At 51.7% G+C, this 23,490-nt stretch overlaps 1 protein-coding gene across 1 annotated transcript; it reads left to right on the forward strand.

Annotated features, from left to right (window-relative positions):
• Positions 1-8,085: 8,085 nt before the first annotated feature.
• Positions 8,086-23,336, forward strand: LOC121343731 (carbonic anhydrase 9-like). The gene is made up of 12 exons (XM_041419163.1): positions 8,086-8,261; positions 15,127-15,150; positions 16,295-16,465; positions 18,609-18,751; positions 19,412-19,504; positions 19,755-19,821; positions 19,996-20,153; positions 20,311-20,446; positions 22,482-22,505; positions 22,684-22,710; positions 22,848-22,941; positions 23,082-23,336. Exons 1-12 carry the CDS (start codon positions 8,141-8,143, stop codon positions 23,143-23,145), a joined length of 1,122 nt encoding a protein of 373 aa, XP_041275097.1. The 5' UTR covers positions 8,086-8,140; the 3' UTR covers positions 23,146-23,336.
• Positions 23,337-23,490: the final 154 nt, after the last annotated feature.

Below are 23,490 nucleotides of genomic sequence, written 5' to 3' on the forward strand. Positions count from 1 at the left end.
CATATGCTAGAGCCTCATGATTTCCATGTGTCTTTCTGGGTCTGCTCTCCCCTGTCACAACCCTGCAAGCGTCATTTGTGAATCTGACTTCCTTTTCCTCAGCCTATTTTGCCAGCTCATCTGTGACAAGGATGATTCTTAAGAACAGAGGTGAAAGAGTGCATTGACGTCCCTTGAGCCTGGGATATCCTGCTACGTGTTAAAGAGACCTATCCTGTCTGTGGGCTTCCACACAAGCAGTGTCAAAGATGCTCAGGGCATGCAAACTCCACAGCTGATCTTCTGAGGATCTTTGACAGCAGAGAAGTTCTCTCCTGCTGCTAAGCAACGTGCTGGGATGGCTGTCAGGAGTTCTGCTGAAGTTGGCTCTGTGTGGGGGCAATCTCTAGTCTGGAGGTTAATACCAGGACCCTCTGGCAAAATCCCAGCCTTGCTCAAGGTGAGGATTTACTGTGAAGCCTGAGTGACATGGTTCTCTTCAAAAACATGGCACATGGAAGCCAAGCATGAGGACAGGGAGCAGGGCAGGCTTAGGAAATACAGGACTTTTCCTTGGAAATCCAGATGTCAGAAAATAGAATTGAGTATGAAGCAGAATGGTATGAATTCCTACCAGGATACTCTGCCAGAAGAAGCTAATGCTTTTCCAGACAAGGATGAATTGCAATGAATCACAGAATAGTTTTGGTTGGAAGGGACCTCAAAGATCATCTTGTTCCAATCCTCCTGCCCTGGGCAAGGACACCTTCCAACCTGGATCTTGGATTATCATCTGGGAACAGGGAAGGGATTCCTCTTCCTTGAGAAGTTTTGGTGAGGCTGTGGTCATGTAAAGTGTCCTGTTCTGGCATCCACATCTTTGAAATAACTTTGATGGAATCATAGGAAAAAACTATGGATTCTCAGGCTGGAAAAGTGTCCTCCAAATATTAATTAAAAGGGCTTTGTTTTACTAATTTATCAAGGTGGCTATTGAGGGGTGCTTCAAGTGAGATGTGGGAAAACACACAGGGACAGCTCAGAATCCTGGACTGGGCACACAGCATAATGAGAAGCAGCAGCATGGTGTTAATCAGACTAATGAAAAACAAATACAAAGTATGTAATTTCAACATCCATTGGAGGAGAGTTCTAAGAAAAATCCTAAGTCCCCTGTAGGTTTATGAGCTCCAGCTATGTGTTTCCCAGAAGTGAACACCATGTGCAAGCTGCCAGGCTGGGTGCCAGGGTGATTGGGTAAGGTGATGCCTGGCAGAATGGTCTGGTGACTCTTTTTGCAGCTCTAAGTCTCTAACCAGCCACTGGGGTCTTCCATCCCAAGTACCTTTTCTTTTATTTTAACTGCTTTATGTCAATAAGATGCTGTAACAATAGCTGAAAGTGAATTTTTGCACGGCTCTTCCACAAATTCCCCTTTCTTTGCATATTTGTCTTGTAGTCTTATGGCCGCAGCAGAGGCTTTTCTACTCGATTCCCCTTTTTGGAGAAGCTCTTAAGGAAGAAAAGGTCGTCATGCAGTGCACCATCACCCACAATGCCAGTGGTCTGTCTGAGTAGTCCTGACCAGCATCAAGGATCTCCTAAGCAGAGAAAATGTGTTTGGTTTCTAGGGTATAGAGTTTACAGCGCTGGGGAAATTTCACCAGAAAGCATTTCACAATTTTCTGTAAGTTACAGGCAAGATCCTCAACTCTGCTAATTTCTTGTTCATTGAGACACTGTTTCTCTTTCCCTAATGCCGGTTCTCAACGGGGGAGTAGCTTGGTAGCTTCCTGTGACTACAACACAACTCAGAGTTTGCTCTGAAGCTGCTTGCACCAGCCAGGGCTTGCTCAATTTAAACTCCCAGGGAACTAGCCCGAGCGGGTGGTCATTAACACTGCGTCTTATGTGCGTGGAAATTATTGTATACTGGCAGGTTACAGAAAATAACCTTATATCCACTGATAAGAGTTTCATTACAGAGAGTAAAAGGTTACAAATGTTTACAATTATGATACTTAATTTCAAGGACAGAACTCAGAGCAATAAATTGCAGGAACTAGTTAATGAACTCACCTGGACTGAGGAGCACGAGGACTTGGCATGGAACAAGGAGTGGCGTGGAATTTTTTAGTTCTCTTGGTACAAAAAAGCATTTGAAATTTGTGTCCTGAATAATGTCTAAATATTTTAGGAGGTGACTCCAGCCCTCTGTGCTTGTATATCTATGATGAAAGAATCTGAGCAATAATAAAAGTGGTTAATAAAATTAACCACGGGGGTCAAGCTGTGCATGGAAAACCTGAGAATTGTTCCCAGCTGAGAACCTGCAGAGGAAACTCCAAAGTTTCATGAAAGAGTCTTTGGTAGTCTTTGATGGAGAGCAGCAGAGAGGAAGGAAACCTGTGTGAAGATTGAAAATCCAGTGTTAGGTGTGACTCCTCAACCAGGCAAGCATCCACCTCCATGCTGTGGGACAGGGGAACATAAAGAGGACAAAACAAAAAGCAGGTGTAAGGACATGCTACTCCATCCAGAATGAAATCTAGAGGTGTTCTAAAATCTAAGGTGTTCAAAAGGCTTGAAAATTGCACCCTGAGACCTGAAAGAAGCAATAACTGGCTTACAGATCTGGTGTCTAGCAAGAGGCAGTGTCAGAGTAGAGACCAAAAAAAGTATCTCACTTTCAGCGGACAAAAGGGACCTGGATGTCTTCAGAAGAAGAAAAGTTGTGGAATAAGCAGGAAGAAGGATTGAAAAAAAGGAATGCAATCTTGCTACAATTATATTTTTAGTTTACTGATCTAGATTCTCTCTAAACAAAGAAAATGTTCTAGGTTCCTTTACCAGGATTTCAATAAATTTTTTTAAAGTATTCAATTGTATTCAATTTAAAGTATTTCCAATGTAAGTATTAATTACAGTCAAGATGACAAGGAATGCAACGATACAATTTTAAAAGGGAAAAATAATGGGTTACCATTAAAAAAGTGGTCCTGCATGGTAAAGAAATGCACTGAAGTGGATTTTAGGACCTGCACTCATAAATATTTTCATTAGGGACAGTAGGGGGAGGGGGGAAGAACATGCTGATGAAACAAACTGGGAAACACTGCTGAAAAATCAGGTGGCTGCAGCAGAGGTGTGAAGACTGCCTGTCACGGAACCTTGTGTTATGAGCTGCTCATCAGAATTCCTGGTATAAACTGCTGGAGGAAAACTAAAAAATAAGAGCATGCAAACCACCTAATTGTGTGCTTACTCTGCGTGGTTTCACATGTGGCAGGACATGGGTTTTCTGTGCAGGTTAAATGTATAATTTAATATGTCTATACTCAGAAAAAAATAGCTTGGACCTTGAAAAGGTGCAGCGGGTTAACGAGATCTGAGTAGAAGGGGCACTTAGTCTGTGAGAAGCTAAACTATTTCAGACTTCATTCTAAACTTTCAAAACACAGTTTTAGAAGGGATAGAGTTGCTGCCTATAAATATACCAGGAATAAATGCTGCCGAAAGGGCAGCCTTCATATAGGAGCAAATAAATTCACTTTAAAGGAAAATTCAAAGAAGATTCATAAACTCTGAGGTTTTATGGTATGAGCAAGAAAACACAGGGCAGGAGGATGACCACTGCTTTCCACATGTGGCTTCATCAAGTTGTGAATGAGGCTACGAATCTGCTTTTTAAGAGGAGGCATCAAACTCCATGCCCAGGCAAGGGTTGTCAGTCCTAATTTGGACACAGCTATAGGTAAACTCCTGCTCTGTTTGCTGCAATTAAAAAGATTGATGTATTCACTGCTAAAGAGACATCATGGCACACCTTGGTGTTCTTGGAACAGCTGTCAGTTTCAAATCTCCACATTTCTGTCCTGCTGGAACAGCACTATAGCCAGTGCTTGCCAGCAGCTGCTGGGAAGATTGCTTTCCTACCTGGAATATACTGACATAAGGATCCAGAGGCTCCTATGTAGATTCTGCCCAAAGTCAGACTTATTCTGATTAAAGAAGTTTTGGTATTTTGAGACTCAGATCTGGAAGCTAGCTTCTTAAAATAAAATGCTGCTTCCCATTATCCAAGTTATTTTTAACCAATAGGCAATAATGAGCATGTAAATGTTATACATTAATATTGTGCATAGAAACACTAAAAGGTGTATTTTAAACCCACCTCTACTACAGCTGCTAGAATTCATTGTCTTAAAGCAGCTCACATATCTCAGCTTGGCTCTCAGTCCAGTTTGTTCCCCTGGCCTCCTGCTTCCTACAATTTGGCCACGAGAAGAGCAGACCAGGATCGAAACTGGATCTAGAGCCCCACAGCACAGGTGCTGAGGTTGCTCTGAAACTAGGGACTATTACCCTAGACATCCAAGGGAAAGCAACTACTTAATTAACACCCTTGTCTCAAAATGTCCCTTGTCATCCTACCTCAGGCACCGGAGGTTGAAAGCGCTGTGTTGGTGTAGGGCTTGGGCAGCTGATGGCACCAGAGCAACAAATGCACAGATGTGGAGATGAAAGTAAAGATACCTGTGATGAGACATTTCCTGCAGCTTTTGCAATCGCAAAGCACACTAACATCACCTCAAAGGAGTGACTGTTGTTTAGGCAACTCTACCCAAATCTCAGTAATGAAATACAAATTGCAGGTGCAAACCTGGGGTTCACTTCAGTGAGTGGTATAGATCAGCCTGATTTTGTTTGGAAATCACCCAGGGAACTTAACACTAAATTGTGAATAGGCACAACAGCAGCACTGACAAAATAGTGTCTGCTGTTTTTGCATTAAAAGTAACAAACAAAAAGCCCTCAATAAGCTCAGGAATTCACTAGTATATCCCGTGGGAAAGGATTACTGGTACAATTTTGAATCAGGCCCAGAGTGCCAAAATTCTTCTAGACATCCAAGACTTTCCTTAACACGAGTTAATTTTCCTGGGAATGACATCCTTTTCCTGAGAATAAACCCTTTTACAAGCATTTAGAGGTCGTCCCTCCCTACAGCACTGGAGCTAAAACAAGACCAGCCAGTGTTTCCAGAAGTACACCCACTCTATCTCAGCCTGGTGCATCTTGTGCTGTGCAGGACTGGAGAACCTCCCTGCTACGCCAGTGCTTTGTGCCTCAGGCTGGATCCCTGCTGAGCTGAGCACAAGTTTGGTGCTGCATATTTCCAGATAGCTCACAGCAAAGAAGGGCACAGCGCTGGGCTATTTGCAGGGGCCTGAATTCCTCTGATCAGATCTCCCCTGACACAATTCTGACAGGGAATCCCAGGGGACAGCTTTTGGTGAGGATAAAGCGCTGGTGTGAACCTTGTACAGGACAACAAACACCTTGTGCCCTTCCCTGTGTGGCCTGCAAGGCTCACGGAATGTGCCTGTGATCCACAAACTCCAGCATTCCCAGGAGGCACTATGCAGACCAAGTGTCCTGATGATGGAGTCACCTTGCATTCTAAGTGTCCAGAGCTGCCAAGTGTCATCTCTGCAAAAGAGCTGACAAAGTGTAAGAGATCATAGGTGGAAAGAAGACACGCGCAGTTACAGCGGCCGTGATATGATATGCTCATCCTCAAAGAGCAATAGAGAGGGAGGACAATGAAACCTAAGAAAGTCAGGGCAGCAGAGAGAATGCAGGGTATCCTCCTGGGGAAAGCAAGCAGAACTGATAAACTCGGGTGTGAGGTGGGAAACTTCAGGGTCTTGTCCTGAAAAAGGGCAGACCGAGTCTGTCATTCCTCTGCTGTATAAAACTGCCTTCTTCATCTCCCTTCAGGATAAAGACCATTCAGATAAACCACAGGATATGAGCAGGAGAGAACATTGGAATTACAGTTTATGGTTTGTTTTCCTCCCACAACCCTGCTTCCTTGAGTCTTGACAAATTAATATCTTCTTATCCAATGGTTCAGTTTATGTGGTATGGGAAGGAGCAAAATGGATCAGGATAATTGCATTGATCCTACTTGCAGGTCACCCCTGGAGGCAGAGTCCTCTGTCAAGGCCTTCTAGAAGAGAGGGACCATCTCTGGCATAGCCCACAGCAGAAGACCAATGGCCAGCACCTTGTGTCCCCACCTGTCAACTTTTTGCCATGTGTTCCTTCTGCTCCAGAAGGAGCACAAGGAAAAAATCCAGCCCCAGACAGATCTTCTGTAGCCCTTGATGGATCTTGAGCCTTATTGCAAGAATAGCAATCCTGTGGATATGGATGTATTCACACAGCTATGCCAAGCACATTCATAAAGGAAGGTGTTGGGTTGACCAGTGGTTTGGGCTGGGAAAGAGCCGGGCAAACTGGTTTAGCAGAGGTGCGGAACCTATGGGGCATGGCACAGAGCTGGGACTCCAGCAGCAGCACAGAGCAAGGCACAATATCCCACTAACTTGTCCAGTACCTTTTTGTGTGTGCACAAATTACATATTGACAGAAAGGATTTTCCCATTTTCTTCTGCATCACATGAAAAAAACTATTTGTTGGTTGGACTCAAACTTCCTGCTGGATGATTTTCGTTGGTTGTGCTGTAAATCTGCTATCCCAGGAGAGTAAGCACTTGTTCCCTGCTCTCTTGTGCAATCCAGGATGCTACAGGCACAGAGTTCACTCCACCAGGCTGGGCAGCCATGGCCACTTTGCTCCTTCTTTACATGACAATCACTCTCGCCCCCAAACAGCCCTGGGGCCCCACACATGCTGTTTCTGTTCCTGACCCTTTTGTGATGGGAAAAACAAAACCAAGGACAAAGAATAAGAGGAGGTTTCACCCAAGATTTTTTGAGCAGGATGGGGTGGATTTTTTGTTTTGGTTTGCGTTTTGTTTCTTTCTTGATAATCTCTGATGGTTACTCCACTTTTTTCTTGGCAGGTGATGAGCTGACATCATCACGACTCTCTGGTCTCTTCTAACATGTTTCATTAGCTGATTAAAGACCACCCTTGTGCCATGCATCCTTGATTACACTAAATGTGCAGCACTTGCATCTGCCAACACGGACAGCAGTCTGTTGACCACGTGCCCGGACACTTTTGGTGCAGGACCTTGTTCAGAGATTTTTGGTACCCAGGTGCAGCACCCGCAGGCTTCCTTCCACCTCCAAGGAGCAGGAGAAAGACTTCTGCCCAGAGTGGAGTTGTGCCATCCTCTAGCCTCCATAGAAATGTTTTTCTTAACTATACATCAGCAAGAAGAGGAGACATCCACCACGGAGGAGTCCCTCACCCACCAGTGAGGAGAGGGGACAGCCATGGAGGGGTCTGCACCTCAGTACAGCAGGTTCCTTCACCCACTGCTGAGGAGAGCGGACACTCACCACTGAGAGACTCTTTTCTCAGGGGTCCCAACACCATTACTGAGGGCAGGGGACAGCCACTATAGAAGGGTTCTTCAGGCAGCTCCGAGGAGAGGACCTCTATGATGGCAGAGTCCCTGACTGACCACTGAGGAGAGGAGAGAGCCATGGCTGAGGGGTGCCAACTTCATTGCTGAGGGGAGCAGACAACCACTGCTGAGGAGAGAGGAAACCTGCGGCTGACTGATCCCAAACTCATCCCTGAGGAGAGTGGACCCTGACTACTGAGAGCCCATTCACTCATCACTGAGGAGAGAGGAAACCCACGGCTGACTGATCCCAAACTCATCCCTGAGGAGAGTGGACCCTGACTACTGAGAGCCCATTCACTCATCACTGAGGAGAGGGGACACCCAAAGGCTGAGGGGTCTTTCACCAGCTGCTGGGGAGAGGGACTCCCCACCCTTGAGGGGTCCTTGAACCATCAGTGAGGAGAGGAAACACCCATAGCTGAAGGGACTGAGGAGCAGGAGTCCCTATCAGTGAGGAGAGGAAACACCCATAGCTGAAGGGACTGAGGAGCCCTCTGCTCCCCCCCGCCTCCGGCTCCACCGCGTGTCCCGGCAGGGGACTGGGGTGGGGCAGGGGCACCCCCGGGGACAGTCCCGGATTCGAGTCCCGCTCCGGGCGGCTCACCTGCCTGGACCGTGCGGCGGCAGACTTTGGCTCCAGCCCCTATAAAAGGTAACGGAGGCGTGAGTCAGAGCCGCCTCCTCCTCCCCGCCCGCTCTCACTTACGTGCGGCCGGCGGGCGGGCGGGCAGGCACGGAGCCGCCGTCCCGCACCCGCGCACTTGCCGGAGATGAACCGCGCCGCGCTGCGGGTCTCGCTCCTGCTCCCGCTCCTGCTCCTGCCCGCCCTGGGCCGTGCCGGCTCCGACCAGGAACACGGCGGCGAAGAGACCCCGCATTCCCCAGGGAAAGGTGAGCGGGGGTCCCTCGGTGCGCCGGGCTCCACGAGGCGTGGGGAACCCCGCTGCTGCCTTTGGGGTCCCCGTGCAGGGGACGCCTCTGAGCTTAGTTTGGGATGTCCTGTGCCTCAGCACCTTGATGCGTGCAGCACCCCAACACTGAGTTTGGGGTCTCTGGTACATGGGGTGCCCTGATGTACAGGGTTCCCTCCCTTGCTGGGCTGGGGGTCCTTGATGAGGGGAGCGTTCCAGTCCAAGGGGTGCTGGATTTGGTATGTCTGGTGCTTTGTGGAGAGGTATCCCCAATGCCAGGAGTTCTCCCGAGTGCCAGGGAGTTCTCCCCTTGCTTGGTTTTTTTTGGGTGGAGGGGCTGCTGCACCTCCTGCTGCACCCGTGTTAGGGCTCCAGGTGCACCCCAGGATGAGGTGCCCCTGTGGAGTTGCATCCCCCCAGCATCGCCCAGCTGCGGGCGCTGCACCCCCCAGCACGTCCCTGCCTTTGTCCTGCTCCCGCCAACTCCCGTGCGGCTCGACCGGCCCGACCCCTGCCCAGGGGCTGGGCCCTCGCTTTGTCCGCAGCCCTTTTCCCTCGCTAAGTCCCTCTCGCATCAGACCGAGGCGCTCAGAGTTTCCTGCGATGGGGCTGCAAAGGTTGTGCACCCAGCAATCCCTGCTTGCTCCCGGGGACCGCCCGGAGGTTCCAGCCCTGCACCCGGCGTGGTGAACGGCCGCCGGTCCCCTTCGCCCTGCGGAATGTCGGCTGCGCTGCCCTGCGCCCACCTTGTCCCCCCGCGGCCCACTGAGCACGGGGTCTGGCCTTGCTGCAGAGTTGGAGGGGGGCTGGCCATGGGGGAAGGGGACGTGACAGAACGCAGGGCTGCAGGGCTGTGTGCCCCTCCTCCTCCCCGTGAGATATCTTGCCGGTGTTGTGGGGGCTTTCAGAGTTACAGGTTCAGGGGAAAAGTCCTGGGTCTTTGGTGGTGGTCCTTTTCCTGATTGGAGGCTAGGGCACTGCCAGCGCTCTGCAGGGATTTTGGGGCAGTGCTGCGGATTTGCTCTTCTGGGGCTGAGTCCTGCACAGGGGACGTTGTTGTCCCTGATCTTGTTTCTTGTCCCCGCTTTGCCCACAGGTTTGTTTCCCGGGCTCAGCCTCATAGCGTGTCCTTGGTTTTGGCTCTGGTAAGGAGTTGTCCTGACCTGTGCCAGGACAGCTGCCCTGTGGTAAGGACCAGGAATTGTTTTGTGCCAGGAGCTGCTTTTGTTATTCCAATGAATCACTTTTCTTACCAGAGCCGCTCTAGCCACTCTTGCCCGGCTGAGCACTGGACAGAGATGGGGATGCAGACGGTTCTTGCCACAGAGATTAAGTAAGCCAGGCCACAGGGTGGGATGGTGTTGGGCGTTCAGCATACCGGTGTGCTGCGCTGGCCAAGGGGCTGGACACCGCGTGAGGCTTGGGATGGGTGGGTGGAAGCACTGGGATGGAGAAGGGGAAAGGAGGTGGCCAGGAGGTCAGGAGGGAACAGGCAAGTTAGCCCGTGCTATGCCAGTGTTAAGAGGCTGAAATTCTGGATGGAATCCCGTGAGAAGCAGGTCATGGCTGGAACCCTCCAAGGCTCCTGCCAGGTGCCGGGACCTACATGTCTCAGCACCTCTGCCTGGTGGTGAGCTGGTTCCCTCTTCCTCCAGGCTAGCGCATGATGTAGGGCTGGTGGCTTCCCAGCCCATGGACTCAGCACGTGCTCAGGGATTTGCCATGGGGTTGTTCCCTGGGAAGACTCTGGCTTGCCCAGAGACCTGAATCCCATGCTAAGTGTGTATTTGGGAAACAGTATCTCCCTTTCCCTGCTCCCTCTCCCTCTTATTCAGATGTGTGTTGCTCTTAGTGTCCTCTTCTTGTGCATTCCCCAATGTCCTCTTTCTCCAAGTGAACCTATTTTTCTTGCTTAATACTTCTTATTCATCTCTCCCCAGCTCCAAGCAATGACCTGTCCTCTGGGATTTCCCCATTTTTGTCCCTTTTTTGGGGATGGCCCTTTCTCCACAGCACTCTGATTGTTTTCTGTTTCCCCCAGCACTTGCTGGGGCAGCTGGGTTTGGAAGGAGCAGGAACATGCCCTGGAGTAAAGCCTGTCCTATGCCTTCCTCCACCCAAACCCTTGCCCCTCCTGGGGGGAGCTGGCACACACTTGGGCTCCACAGCCCAAGCAGTTCTCTGCCAGGAGAACAAAGAACAATCCCTGCAGTGACCTGTGCTGCCAGTGGCAGATTAAAGGCTGATCCCAAAGGCTTGCAGTGGGTCAGAGTTTATAAACACAAAGAGGCTTTAATGCAGCCAGGCTTGGGAGGGATCGGTGCCCCCATGGGCAGCACATGGGGTGGTATCCTGGGCTGAAAGCACATGGGTCCTGCTGCACGGAGGTGGGTCTGGATGGAGAAACCAGGGAGAAGATGGGGCTGGGATGGCACAGCCCTCCCACAGAGACACTTCCTGTGGGGTTTGACAGAAGGATGCTCAGGTTATGCACCCCCTTGCACAGACCCTGTGCCTGTGCCGTGCTTGCCACATCCTGGAGAGCTGGCTTTGGGCAGCATGGGCACAGTGGCACAGTCCAGGTTCCGCAATCAGGTCACTGCTTTCAAGGGACGTGGTGTTTGTGTGTGCTTTGTAGGCTGGGACCTGGCTGTTGTGGCTGGTCCCCGCTTTGGGACCTGCACTCTGTATCTCTGCATGTCCTGGTACCTCTTGGCCTACTGACCCTTGGGAATAACACTCCACTTCCCCTCTCTTCTGGGCCATGAGCTCTACTGATCCCTTTGTAGCCTGCTGGCTACAGCAAGGTGGTCCTGGTCTGGCATCTGTGAGCTGAGCTCATCCCATGGGACTTAGAGCCAGGTGTGGCTCAGGATTGGGTCCCCGTGGGAAGAGGAGGCTCTGGCAGGATGCCAGCACTGTGGCTGAGCACATGGCACAGTGTGCCCAGCTGATAAGAGGGCAGGATGGAAGAGCTAGAAGTGAGCTCGCTGTCCCGCATGCCACACACGAGCCATTGAGCTTCTAGAGTTCAAGGCGAGCAGACAGCACGAGTGGCTGAGCTGCTGTCAGGCAGCATCCACGCTGTGAACAGCATGTGTTGCAGTGCTATCAGGTGCTCTGCAGCAGCCTCAGACTGCATAGACCCTAAAACATGAAAAAGTCAGGATGGGAGGTGCAGATCCATAGGGCAAACCCCCGGTCTCCTTCCTTATAGTTTGGCTCTGCTCTCAGACCTCCTGGTCTGTGCAAATGATCCTGAGCCCTTCGGGTGCACAGTACATCCCTGCATGCCCTTGTTGAGGTCTCCTGGGTGCAGCTTGCTGCATCAGTGCCTTTCCTATGTGGAATTCATAGCAGCCAGTGGTTGAGCTGGCTCCTGATGCTGCCAAAAGCTGCTCCTACCCTCCCTCCCGGACTGCAGGACATGCGGAGCAGCACGCTGGTAATGGCAGCGTCTGCCTGAACTCGGCGGGAAAGTGTTGTTGGATGGTGTTGGATGTCAAGGAGGGAACGGAGCTGGCACTTGCAGCAAAGCCTGTATCCCAGAATGGGAGGGCTGAGTGGGAGCAAGGAACAGCAGGAGAAAGCACAAAGGGAGGGTGTGAAGGGGGGAAACTCGTGGGAAACTTGGCTGGATCGCGGGCCGCTGGGGAAAGGCGGGTGGCAGGCGGCACTCAGGTGAACCGGCGGGCTCTGTGCGGCTGAGAACGGAGGCGTTTTTGCCTGCAAGGGCAGGCAGATCCTGTCAGCACCCTACTGTGTTCTCCTGCTGGAACCCCTGCAAGGAGCTCTCTTATCTCCCGCTGTGCGCATCTCATCACCAGGGCTGTATTTCCCCACGTTTTTAGGAGAGCTTTGCAGTCTCTGCCGGGCTAGCGGGTGCTCAGAGGAAAGGCAGGCATGCAAAGAGCTGCGGCACCCGCTGCCGAGGTGCAGCCACGTCTTTTGTGGTGAGCGGCAGCAGCCCAGCAGGAGGGAGACCTGGCATCACACAGCTTTTCGAAGGAGAAGACGTGCTCCGGCGGGAGGTGTGGGAGGCAGACTGAATTATGCAAATCGACACTTGGGCAGGGCAGTGGGTTAATGTTCACGGTAAAGGGATGCAAGATTCCCCCAGGTGGAAGGGATGGGAGTAGCTGGTGCAGGGCTCCTGCGAGCCGTGACGGGGGCTGATGCAGGGAGCCTGGGCCAGCGCCCGGCTGGGCTCGCCTCGGGCTCTCCTGCAGCTCTCGGTGCGTGTGCCAGGGTTCCCAACCCTCCACCGCTGAGCTTGAGAGATGCCTGCTTGGGGGGCTGGCCCGGCTGTGCCACCACTGCACCCAGATCCACGGGATGGGAAAATTCACCCAAGGGGGCTTCAGTGGGTGGATAAGAGCTCATGGATCCTTTTGGTTTTGATGCTGAGACATCCCTGGGGAAGTCTGTTGTGTTGGGGTGGGTTGAACTGGCTCCTGGGTGCAGCTACAGCCTTTGGGGTGTCCAAAGCTGCCGAGCTGAGCTGGCAGGAGGATGTGAGGAGGGTCCAGAGCCCCCTTGGCTGGGAACAGGCGTGTGCCAGGAGACGTGGGAACCTGAGGTAATTGGCGCAGCGCTGACACAGCAGGGCAGGTGTCAGCACGGGGCTATTGCTCAATCTGTGATACGATGTTTGAGCTGCTTTCTGTCCAGGCAGAGTCCCTGGAGGTGAGCAAAAAGTGGGGCGTCGGGGCAGGCTGTGCCAGTAGAGGCATGTGCAGTGAACCATGTGCTAGCCCTGGGGTGCTGTGCCTTACCTGTGCCAGGACTGCCCCAGTGTGAGTGTTTCTTCGTGCAGAGAGTGCCAGGAGGGGCAGGAGAGCGGGAGCAGTGTGAGAGCAGATATACGGTGTTTCCAGAGGAGGGTCCATATTCTCTGGATTTTGTGCAAAGTTGGTGTCTGGGTAGCAGGTATCCTTTGTGTGAGCAAGGTGGGCAGAATAAATGAATATCAGCGTGATGTAGCACAGCTGGCTGCATCCCTGGGCAGTGCCATGCAAGCCAACTTGGAGAGGGCACTGCAGGCTGTCCTGCAGCACACGGGTCCTGCGGCGCACAGCGGAGATTGCCCGGTCCTCTGCTTGCTGCTCCTTCTTCCTATGCCTTTGGGAATACCAAAGAGATTCCTAAGCATTGCTCCTGAGCGTCAGAAATGCAACAGAAGTGAGTCACCAGTCACACAGGACGGAGCCCCAAGATCTGTTCCCATCTCTGCAACATGCAGTGCCCCTAAACTCCCTCCAGCCCAGCCTGGCTGTGCTCATCCACCCTCCTGAGCAGCCGATGCACCGAGGCCCCCAGCAGTGCCCATGCCTGCATCCTCGCTGAGTGCAGGGCAGGATCCTGCTGGGTTTAGGGCCTTGCATGGGACATCTGGGCCTGGGAAAGCTTGCCTCCTCGTTTCTCACCCCTGAGCTGGAATCCACTCCTATTAATAGCAACAGCGTGTCGATAGCTCTTGTCAGCAGCAGGGATGGGGGCTGGAGCAGCTTCTGCTGAGACCCTCCTGCATCCTGCCCAGGCTGGCAGACCCGCACCAAATGGCCCCCAAGGAACAGAGATGATATTTGGACTCAGTTGTACCTCTTAAATGCTCCTCCATGTCATTGTTGCTCTATGAATGCCCCCCTTTGCCCCAAACCTGTCCCATCCTGGCACTCTGCTCCTGCACTCGTGGGCTGGGAAGTGCCAACAGCCTGTCTGCAGTGAGAAGCTTGCAGGTAAGGATAAATCAGAAGAGGAGCCCATGAATTACCTGTTGTGCCAGCCAGAGCAGACACTTTATCCTTTTGGGCCGTGTTTTCCTGCTTGGGGCAAATTTGAGCCCCACATCCCTTTGCCTGGAGCTGATTGTTTAGAAGGGCTGGTGATAGTTAAGGTGTTTGGTCAGGAGCATCTGAGAAGAGGTTCTGGTGCGCTTCTAAGGCCAGCTCCAGTGGTGTGCCAAGAATCCAGGCATTGCTGGCAGCCCTGGAGGAGAGTGACAGTGCGAGGGCCAGCCTTTTAAGTACTGGGTACTCTCAGGACCTTTCCAGGGGGGCTTTTTCCCTCTAGATCTGCACAGTAGATCTAGAGATCTCCTGTGGGAAGCTCAGGTCACATCTTGCCCTGCTGTGGTCACAGTGTGACCCATGGGTGACACAAGAAATGCAGAGCTCCTGGCATGGGATCCCTCATCCTCCCTCCTGCTTTTCCAAAGGAAAGGGTTTTGCATGGTAGGACCTTATGAAGATCTGTGTGGGCATTTGAGTGGTCATATGAACTAGAACTGGGAACAAGAGCATATGGCCTGGCACATATTCCTGTGAAAGTCCATCCCCAGAGCAGAGGCACTCACTGATGTAAAGAGAAGGTTTTGATGCTCAGTTTCTTCCTCTGCTGTCAGTCCCAGGGCAGCCTTCCCAGGTGGGAGGAGGGTGTCTGCATGGTGCAATGCAAAGCTCCTCATGGAGTGTGAGAGCTGCACTTGTGAAGTGCCTTGTCTTTGGGCACTGGGAGGTTTTGGCTGCTCTGGAGCAGCTGCTGGTACAGCTGCTCAGTAATGCAAGCACTATCTCTGATTTTTCTTTATTAAGGACAAAGACAAAATGTCAGCCCTGGGGTTTTCCCTCTGACTGACAACTGCAAGGGACATACACATGCTCCAAGGAGGCAATACCCTCTGGGAATACGCCCTTGGCTGGGACAGAGGGAGAAGTAGGAAAGCAAAGGCGGGGAGGGGGATGGAAGGCAGTGGGAACCCAGAGACCTGCTGCCTGGCAGAGGTGTGTTTGCTGACAACCTTTCCCTTCCATTCATGTGGTTCTTTCTTTTCTTTTTTTTTCAAGGCCACAGCCACTGGAGCTATGAAGGTAAATACCCTGCAGTTACTTCTGCTTTTTTCCTACTACCCAGCAGATCCTGGAACTGAGCCAGCTGTGGTTAATTATTACAAGGCTTCCGTGCACACTCCACGACTCACCCTTCCCTCCTGCCTGACCCTGACACAGTGCCCGTGCTCAGGCATGGATGGGCTGAAGAGCCAGAGGTTGATCTGATTTCACCAGGAAGCAGCAGCTCCAATGAGGGCTTTCCCAGCCCCTTGGGTGTGGGGGGATGACCCCAGGGAAGGGCTCCTCCCTGAATGAGAGCTCCCCTGACCCTGTGCCAAGCAGGGGAAAAGGCTGCTCTCCCCAGGCTGGACTTGCAGCCCATGCTGGGACTTTGACCAGCCCAGGGATTAGCTTGTCTTCACCTCTGCCCTCTGTCACCCTCCCTCCCCATCCTGCCTGGCCCTGCCTTCCCATCAAGGCCTGGGGGGCTTCTCCACAGCACCCATGATGGGCATCACCACAGTCCTGTGACAGATACACCTTTTACTACTTACAGCACAATCACTCTGTGGTTTGGCTCAGCTCCATATTTACAGGGGTCCTGTGAGGGGACAAGCCTGCGTTTGCACTGACTGGCCCATGACATGCTAGAAGCAGCCCTCTGCAGTGCAAAGGGAGGTTCCTGAGGCATCAACCATGCTTATCCCAGCTGTGGTACTGGGAAGAGGTGGCCATTTCAGCAGCCAGCCCAGCCATGTCAGCTGGCCCTTTGCCACAGAGCCCAGGAGCGCTGTGGTACCTTGCTCAAGCAGCTCTGGGGTGATACCTGCAGAGGCCAGGCTGTGCAAGGCAGCCAGGGTGTGATGAGCTGCAGGGCAGCAGCTCCTCAGCTTGCCAAGTCCACTTGTAAATGATCTTCATGCACTCTTCCTAAACACCCCAAAAATAGACTTTCCTGGCAGCTCACCATGCTGTGAGACCTTTCCTGATACAGCTGCACTCAGTCACACGTTGGAATAAAGCTGCTCCCAAGCTAACTTCGTGGAAGCTAAACTTACGTGCATGGTTACTTCCCTGGCCAGTGCAAGTCCCCTTCCCCGGCACCCCCAAATGCTCTTTCTAGAAGTCTCCTCACCCTGGAGGAGTGAGTCCCTGACAGTCCCTCCCTTCCTTCTCACACCAGACCTGAAGCACTGGAGCACAGACTACTTGGACTGCGGGGGCACCAAGCAGTCACCCATCAATGTTGACACAGCTCAGGCCATCTTCAGCCCTGACCTGCGGCCGATCCAGCTCTCTGGCTACAGCCTGCCTGCCAACAAGCTGCTCAAGCTGAAGAACAATGGGCACACAGGTGGGAGCAGAGGCAACTGCAGGGGCTGGAGCACAAAGAGAGGGTGCTCACTCTCCCAGCAGGACTGGGCTTCCCTGATGCCCTTCCCCTGGGCTCTGAGACTTGCAGGCTGCAATCCTGATGATTTCTAGGCCAAAAGGGAAGAAACAGGCTGTAGAAATTTTACATGTCCATTTGTTTTCCTGGACGAGGTGAGAACATTAAGGTGTCTAGAGCCTTTGGGAGCTGGTTCCAGAAATATGTTAACTCCAAATTTTCTCTAAAAACGTGTCCCTGATATTTTTGGTGTGCATTTTCAACCAGTGGTTCCCCCTCTGCATTTCACTTTCAAAGGACTCGTGAGTCTCTGGATGTGGCTTAGACTTTAAGCTACTTACACCTGTCTTTTAGGGCACAACATTGACCACCTTACTTTGTCTGCACTTAAGGATTCTATCTCAAATCTTAAGTTTTCATAGCTTTTTGTTTTCCCTTCTCCAATACTAGGGTGGTTTTTGTAAACAACTTTTTGGACATGACTTACATTATTTTAGTATCAGCCTTGGTATTCCAGATATGGAGGAAAACCACATCTTTCCATAGCTGAGGATGGTTGGACCCGGTTGTTACCAGCTTTTTCTTGGAGAAGGCAGAAAATTTTGTGCATGCTGATGACTGCCAGTCCCTGAGCTAAGAAAGGGTTATGGAGAAAGGGCCTTAAGTACTTGCTGATGGCGTGATAAGGCACCTCCTTGCCCTGGTAGCCAACGAGATGGGGCTGACCTGTGTATACAGCAAACTTGACAGGTCAGGCTTGCTGTGTATGGTCAGATCAGCTGCGTGCTGCATGCACAGAGCTCTGTATTGCGGCCTCCTGCCCTAATGTGCCTGCAGAGTTAAACTAGTTGAGCTCAGTAGTTGCTATTTTAGACACCCTGGCATCTGGTGTTGCTTGGTGTTTAGAAAAGCAGTGAGAGCATTTTCATTGGGGAGAGGGGAAGTACTTTCTCACAAGGCTTTTAAGATGCCTTTTTTATTGTGGCAACCACTGGTCTGCTTCGTGAAAAGCCATAAATAAATAAAAAGTTGCAAACCTAGTAAGATATTTGTACAGTTACTCATTTTGGTAACAAAGTGTATATGTTATATAAGCTTTTTTGAGGGCCTGAAAATGACTCAGGTAGTCAGGAGAAAGAAAACAATGGTTTACCTATACAAAAGAAGTGTAAAAGCAGATAAATTCACAGGGAGGGAACAGTTTCTCACTTCCTGTATTTGAGTTTTGTATCTCTGAAGCCAGTGGCAAGGAATTTGAGATGGCCAATGACTCATCACAGCCCTGTTACGTGGTTAATCCCAAATCTGTGCCCTGTTAGTGACGTTACGAAGGGACACCCCATTTAAAAAGGAAAAAGGAAAAGACCTTACATTAAAAATTAGGAAAAGGTGCTTAAAAGGATAGGGCAGCCTTTCTCAGGATCGAGGGATGCTCCTGATATTTCTGCCACACGTCCAGGTAACTCAGTTAGATTTGCCACATTGCTGCATAAATCCAAAATAGCTGGACAAACCACACTAAAATAAGAAAAAATAAAGTATGAATTCATGGTGTCCAATGAGGCAAAAATTTTAGCTCTAAGTACTTTCAAAATATTTAATGCTTCTGTGTCACTAGCTCTATTACTGTCATATGCTTGCAGGCTGCTTTATTTGAGAGGTCCCAGCTTGCCAAGAGTTGCAGCTCTCTGTCTCCTTGCCCTGCTCTCATAGATATTCACCACTCTGCCAGTATCTTTCTCTATGAATTTTGTTCATGGTCTCTTTATATTATTCTCACTTACTGAATAAATTGTTGGATAACATTTGGCTTGGATCCGGCCCCAGGAGTCTTTGTGGAAAGTCTTCACTTTCCAGCATTTTTGTGGCAGCTCTTTTTGAAGCAGACATATTTACTGTACTATCCTACAACCTTAAGTCAGAAGTTGAACCCTGCCACATTGGCAGGCTTGCCACAGCCTCATGACAGATGGAAAGCAAGGTTTTCTGTTATGACCAGTTTCTAGAAGCCCAGAGCGACTGTTTCCCTTGAGACACCTCCTTTGCGTGCTGTGTAATGGACTGGGCTTTGTGCTGTATTACTGACCTCTTCCTTCTGCTGCTGCAGTTGTCCTTGACCTGCCCGACTCCCTGGCCCTCACTGGGGGCTATGCCCAGCAGTACCGAGCTGCACAGCTGCACCTGCACTGGGGCTCCCCGTCAGGACCCGGCTCGGAGCACACCGTCAATGGGCGGCGCTTTGCTGCCGAGGTAAGCAGCCCTCATGGTGCTGGAGGCACCTTTTCCCTCATGGTGCCGGGCACAGAAGGCGCTGGAATGCTGTCATGCTCCTCGGCCATGGCTCTGGCTGTCACTGGATGTGGGCTGTAACTCCTGGCCAGGATCCTGGGCAGCTCTGCAGCAGTGGAGTTCAGTGTAGCAGGCCACGCTTTGGTGCTGAGCCAGACTCGAGCAGAAGCCTGGTCCTGGGCTGATGGAGCAGGAGCTGTAGCAGTCCCCAGGCTGTGGAAGCCAGCTTTTCTGAAGGCTGTGAGCCTGCTTTGGGAGCTACAGGGACTGTTTACTCTGTACACACTGTCCTCTTGCTCTGCCAGCTCCCATCTGGTTTTATCCCTCCTCCGCTAGCCGCTGTCCTCAAACTGAGCCTGGCTCTGCAGCCCCTGTTCTGCAGGACAGAGTGTTGATTTGCTGTCTCTGAGCAGGGAAGTTCCCGTAGGCAGAGCTTCTTGCTGGCTGCTTTGCACCAGCAGATTTTCTTGGACCCAGCAGCATTTTGCCTTCCCTGCAGTGGTACCCATCACACCTGCATATGTCTCACAGCCCTTGTGTCAGCAGGCTGTAGCTCTGATGCTGAGTGAGCATCTCCCAGTGGCATCCATCGAGCACTGGGATTGCATTTTTCCCTTCCAGATCCATGTGGTCCACTACAATACCAAGTATGACAGCTTTACAGAGGCAATGGTTCACCCAGATGGCCTCGCTGTACTGGGAGCCTTTCTGGAGGTGAGTTTCATGGATCAGAGCGGGAGGATGGGACTGGAATGGGCAGAGTTGGACACAGTTTTGGGGACTGACAGAGGTGCAAATGTATTTAGAAGAAGGGGAGAGAAAGGGCAGATCAGCCCTGATAAGAATGAAGGGGTCACTGGGATAGGGTGCCTCTCTCAAGGAGCAGTACCTCCCTGCTGCCATCACTGTCTTGTCTCCCTTTGTCCTGTGGCCTTGCTGTTACCTTGGGGTCTCTGTGTTGCAGGTTGGGCATGGGGAGAACCAATACTATCATGAAATACTTAAGCATCTGGATGAAATTCAAGAAGTAGGTAAGGCCCTGTCTCACCTCGTACTCTGTGTCGGGGCTGCAGCCCAGCAGAGAAACCAGCTGCTCAGCAGAGCAAAGCTGCAGCACATGCAGCGCCACACTGCCCATGATCTTCATGCTGTTGTCCTCCAAGGGGTTTGTACCAGTCTCATTCCCATTATCTTTCCTCTCCCAGGACAAGAAACCTTGGTGCCCGGATTCAACATAGCAGGTCTGCTGCCTGCCAACCTGAAACTCTACTTCCACTACAATGGCTCTCTGACCACCCCTCCCTGCTACCAGACAGTCAAGTGGACAATCTTCAACCAGACCATGCTGCTCTCTCATCGCCAGGTCTGTCAGAACGATGAGCTCCACACTGGGTCTTTCCCAGACTCTCCTCGTAAGCTGGTGCAGGTGCCCTGTGCTCTGCAGCTCATCTGCTCCCAAAAGTGGGATGTTATTCCCACGAATATTACATGCTATTCTGGTCACACTGTTCTCCTTCCAGATGTCACTGCTGGTTTCGACCCTGAGAAGCCCTGACGGCGAGCTCCTGCAGAACAACTACCGGCCAGTGCAGAACCTGCATGGGCGACGGGTGCTGGCGAGTTTCCAGAGCCCGCCTTCAGTGAAACACACTCCTGGTAAGGAGTGACTGAGTGTGCTCAGGCTGCTCCCAGCAGCAGGGATGCAGTGATGAGGACAGCAGCAGGAGCCAGTGCTTTGTGTATCTTACAGAAACATGGGTTAGACCTGCCTGGAAGTGACATGTGGCAGCACTGGTGTTAGAGTCCTGCTCTCTCCCATTTCTGCACTTCCTTCACCCTGCCTGGGGAAGACTGGTTTATAGAAACTTATTCTATCCTCAGTCTTGCAGATGTAACAGTAGCAGGACTAGGGGATGCACGGTCAAGTGCAAAGAGGCAGGTCCTAGCACTCCAACTAGCTACTTCAATCCCAAATATAATAGATAAATTCAGTAGGGGCTGTCAGAGGTACAAGCTTGCAGCGAACATCCCTCCCCCAAATCCTGCAGGATGGGCAGTGCTGAAGACCTCTCTTGAAGGCTGTGTTCTGCCAGCAAGACCTCACAGCCATCCTGGCCAGGCACACAGTCCCCTGCCTGAGGGGTCCCTGAATGCCCACCCTCTATTTCTCCTTGAAGGCCTTTCTTGCATTGGTGATTTCCAGGCATGAGTAGAAATCACTATTAATCATCAGGTGTGACTGTTGCTCTGCATCACTGAGTTTTTGCCCATTGCTGCTCCCTCAGGTCACTGGGGGTTTTCTGTTCAACATCCTGCTCCTTTTCTGTTCTGATGGCATTTCCTACACCCTCTGTGAAGGTGACTAATAGGAGCAGCACAGGGTTGGTCCCAGGCCTCTGGGCAATGCCTCAATAACCACACAATGTGGTGCAAGGCACTTCCCTCACCGTTCCACCTGCAGCCTGCTCGCTAAAGGCTCCAGGCTTTTAATCACTGAGGTCTTCAGCCTGGCTAGCAGTTTCCCATGTGGCACTGCATCAAATGCTTCACTGAAACTGGGAGAGATAAAATCTACCACATTTTCTTTGTCTAGAATATCACTTATCAAAGAAGGATATCGGGTTAGGCTGGCATGCTCTATCTTTGGTAAACCTCTTAGATACTTTATCATATTTTCCATTTACCTCCAAGCCTTTCTTTTACTACTTGCAGAAGCTGTTCCAAAGCCTCCCAACACTGGGGCAAGGGGGGAGTTGCCCAGCTCCACTTCTTTTTTTTCTTATTTTTTTGCTATTTCTATACAAAAATCCCCACTGTAACGAAGCCACAAAGATCTTGTTCCAGAAGCGCCAGGAGAATATCCCAGTACTCTTGGATGAGGTTACTGATCCCCTGCCTTGTGTGCACAGGATTGTTGGGGGCTTCTCCCCACGTCAGTGCTAACTACCTGCTTTAGCCCTTGGGGCTGCTGAGCACTGAGATAGAGTTCTGTGGGGTCACATCTTGTTTTGCTTGCAGCTGCACCTTCTGTGCCATTGTTTCTTGATTTTTTTCTGCCAGTCACCCCCAGCTCGCGATAACCACTCCTGTCCCCAACTGCTGGGAGGAGGTGGCAGCTTTCCTGCAGCAGCCATGTAGCTGGATAGAGCCCATAGATAGTGCCACTCTGTGCACCATACCCGAGCCATGCACAGATGATAATGCAGCTCTTTAAAAGCCTTGCTTTCAAGCTGGGCAAACATTTGTCCAGCACAGCTCCCTCCCAGCATGTAGGGCCACCAAGCCATCCCCATGCCAGGTGCCCTACCTGCAACGCATAGCTGCCTCCTCCGTGGGAGCTGCTGACCATCTCACTGCAGTCCTGGGGGGCTGCAGTGCTCAGCACCCTGCCTGCTTCCTTGGCTGTAGCAACAACAGTGGGGGAGTTTCTGGCTGGGCTCAGTGAGACTCAGGTGTGGGCTGTGGTTTAGGGACCCTTTTTCCTCCCCTTTTCTCTTGCTTCTGGCAGGGCTGGGCTTCCTGCAGCAAGATGCTGTGAGCTGCTGGGGATGTGGCAGGCAGCTCTCTCCTGCTCATGGGAGTCTTGTAGGCATCCCTACTTTGGAAGTGGACCCCAAAGGCCTGCAGGCCTGACACTTCCCTCCCCAAATACTTCAAAAGCAACCCCTGACTGTGTTGTCTCTCTTTACAGGTAGTGATGATTCAGCAATAGCAGGTACGTGAGGGGCTGGCATAAAGCAGGGGAAGGCAGGCAGGGGGTGTACCTGCCTGGGAATTGGGGTCTTGTGCAACCCATGTGCTGAGCTGGGGGCGGGCAGCCACAGTGGGTTTGTAGGGCTGCTCTGGCATCCATGCTGCTGGTTCTCATCCTCTGGCCTTCGTCTCCTTTTCAGAAGGACACTCCAGTTCATTTCATGCAGGTAAGCATGCTCAGCCAAGGCTGGTTCTTTGTGTCCCCTCTGCCCCTGGCCTACCAGCCTGCTCCTTGCCTCCTCTTACTCAGCCAGTAGTTGCAGGAGACCACTCCCAGTGTAACATGCCTGTGCTTGGCTTGCAGGAGATGTGCTGGCTGTGCTCTTCGGGGTGCTCTTCGCTGTCACAGCACTGGCCTTCCTGCTGTACATCTATAAGCACCGCAGCCAGAACGCACGGTGAGCAATGGCGAGACACAGGAGGACATTGCTTGGGGGCAGGATAGCTCCAGGGCCCTCACAAGAGGGTCTAATGGTGGTTTCAGGCAACAAGACCTCCTGCCTCGTCTAATCTGCCCGCCTCTTTCCTTCCCCTCCAGGCTGGACTCGCCGACCAAATCCAAGGTCATCTACACAGCAGCCAGCACCGAGAACACTGCGTAAACTCCACACCTCTGTGGCAGTCCCAGCCCCACTGGCTCAGACTGTCACCCCACCTCCCCTCACTCCCACCCCAGGTCAAGAAAGACCAGCGCTCCAGCACGCCTTGGCTGCATGGGCTGCCCACATGGACTGTTTGTCTTGGGGGCAGCATTTGGCCCCAACAGATATTTTTGTTATAAAAAAGGTAAAAACTACTAAAAAAAATAAAATAAAATAAAAAGGTAAAATCCTTCCGTGGTACCAGCTGTCTCTGCTGCCTCTGTGGGAAGCCATGGGGCAGGAAAGAGCACCCTGGTTCAGCTGGAACCACAGTGGAGAGGGGTGGGCAGGGACCCCTTCCCAACC

This window comes from Onychostruthus taczanowskii, unplaced genomic scaffold (assembly GCF_017590055.1).
Source record: "Onychostruthus taczanowskii isolate IOZ18803 unplaced genomic scaffold, ASM1759005v1 scaffold108, whole genome shotgun sequence".
Lineage (NCBI taxonomy): Eukaryota > Metazoa > Chordata > Aves > Passeriformes > Passeridae > Onychostruthus > Onychostruthus taczanowskii.

Excerpts from the sequence above, each read along its gene's own strand:
- LOC121343731 (XM_041419163.1), top strand. The coding sequence starts at position 8,141 with ATGAACCGCGCCGCGCTGCGGGTCTCGCTCCTGCTCCCGCTCCTGCTC. Across the intron at positions 8,262-15,126 it reads CCCGCATTCCCCAGGGAAAG|GCCACAGCCACTGGAGCTAT; the intron begins GTGAGCGGGGGT and ends TTTTTTTTCAAG. Across the intron at positions 18,752-19,411 it reads GGCGGCGCTTTGCTGCCGAG|ATCCATGTGGTCCACTACAA; the intron begins GTAAGCAGCCCT and ends TTTCCCTTCCAG.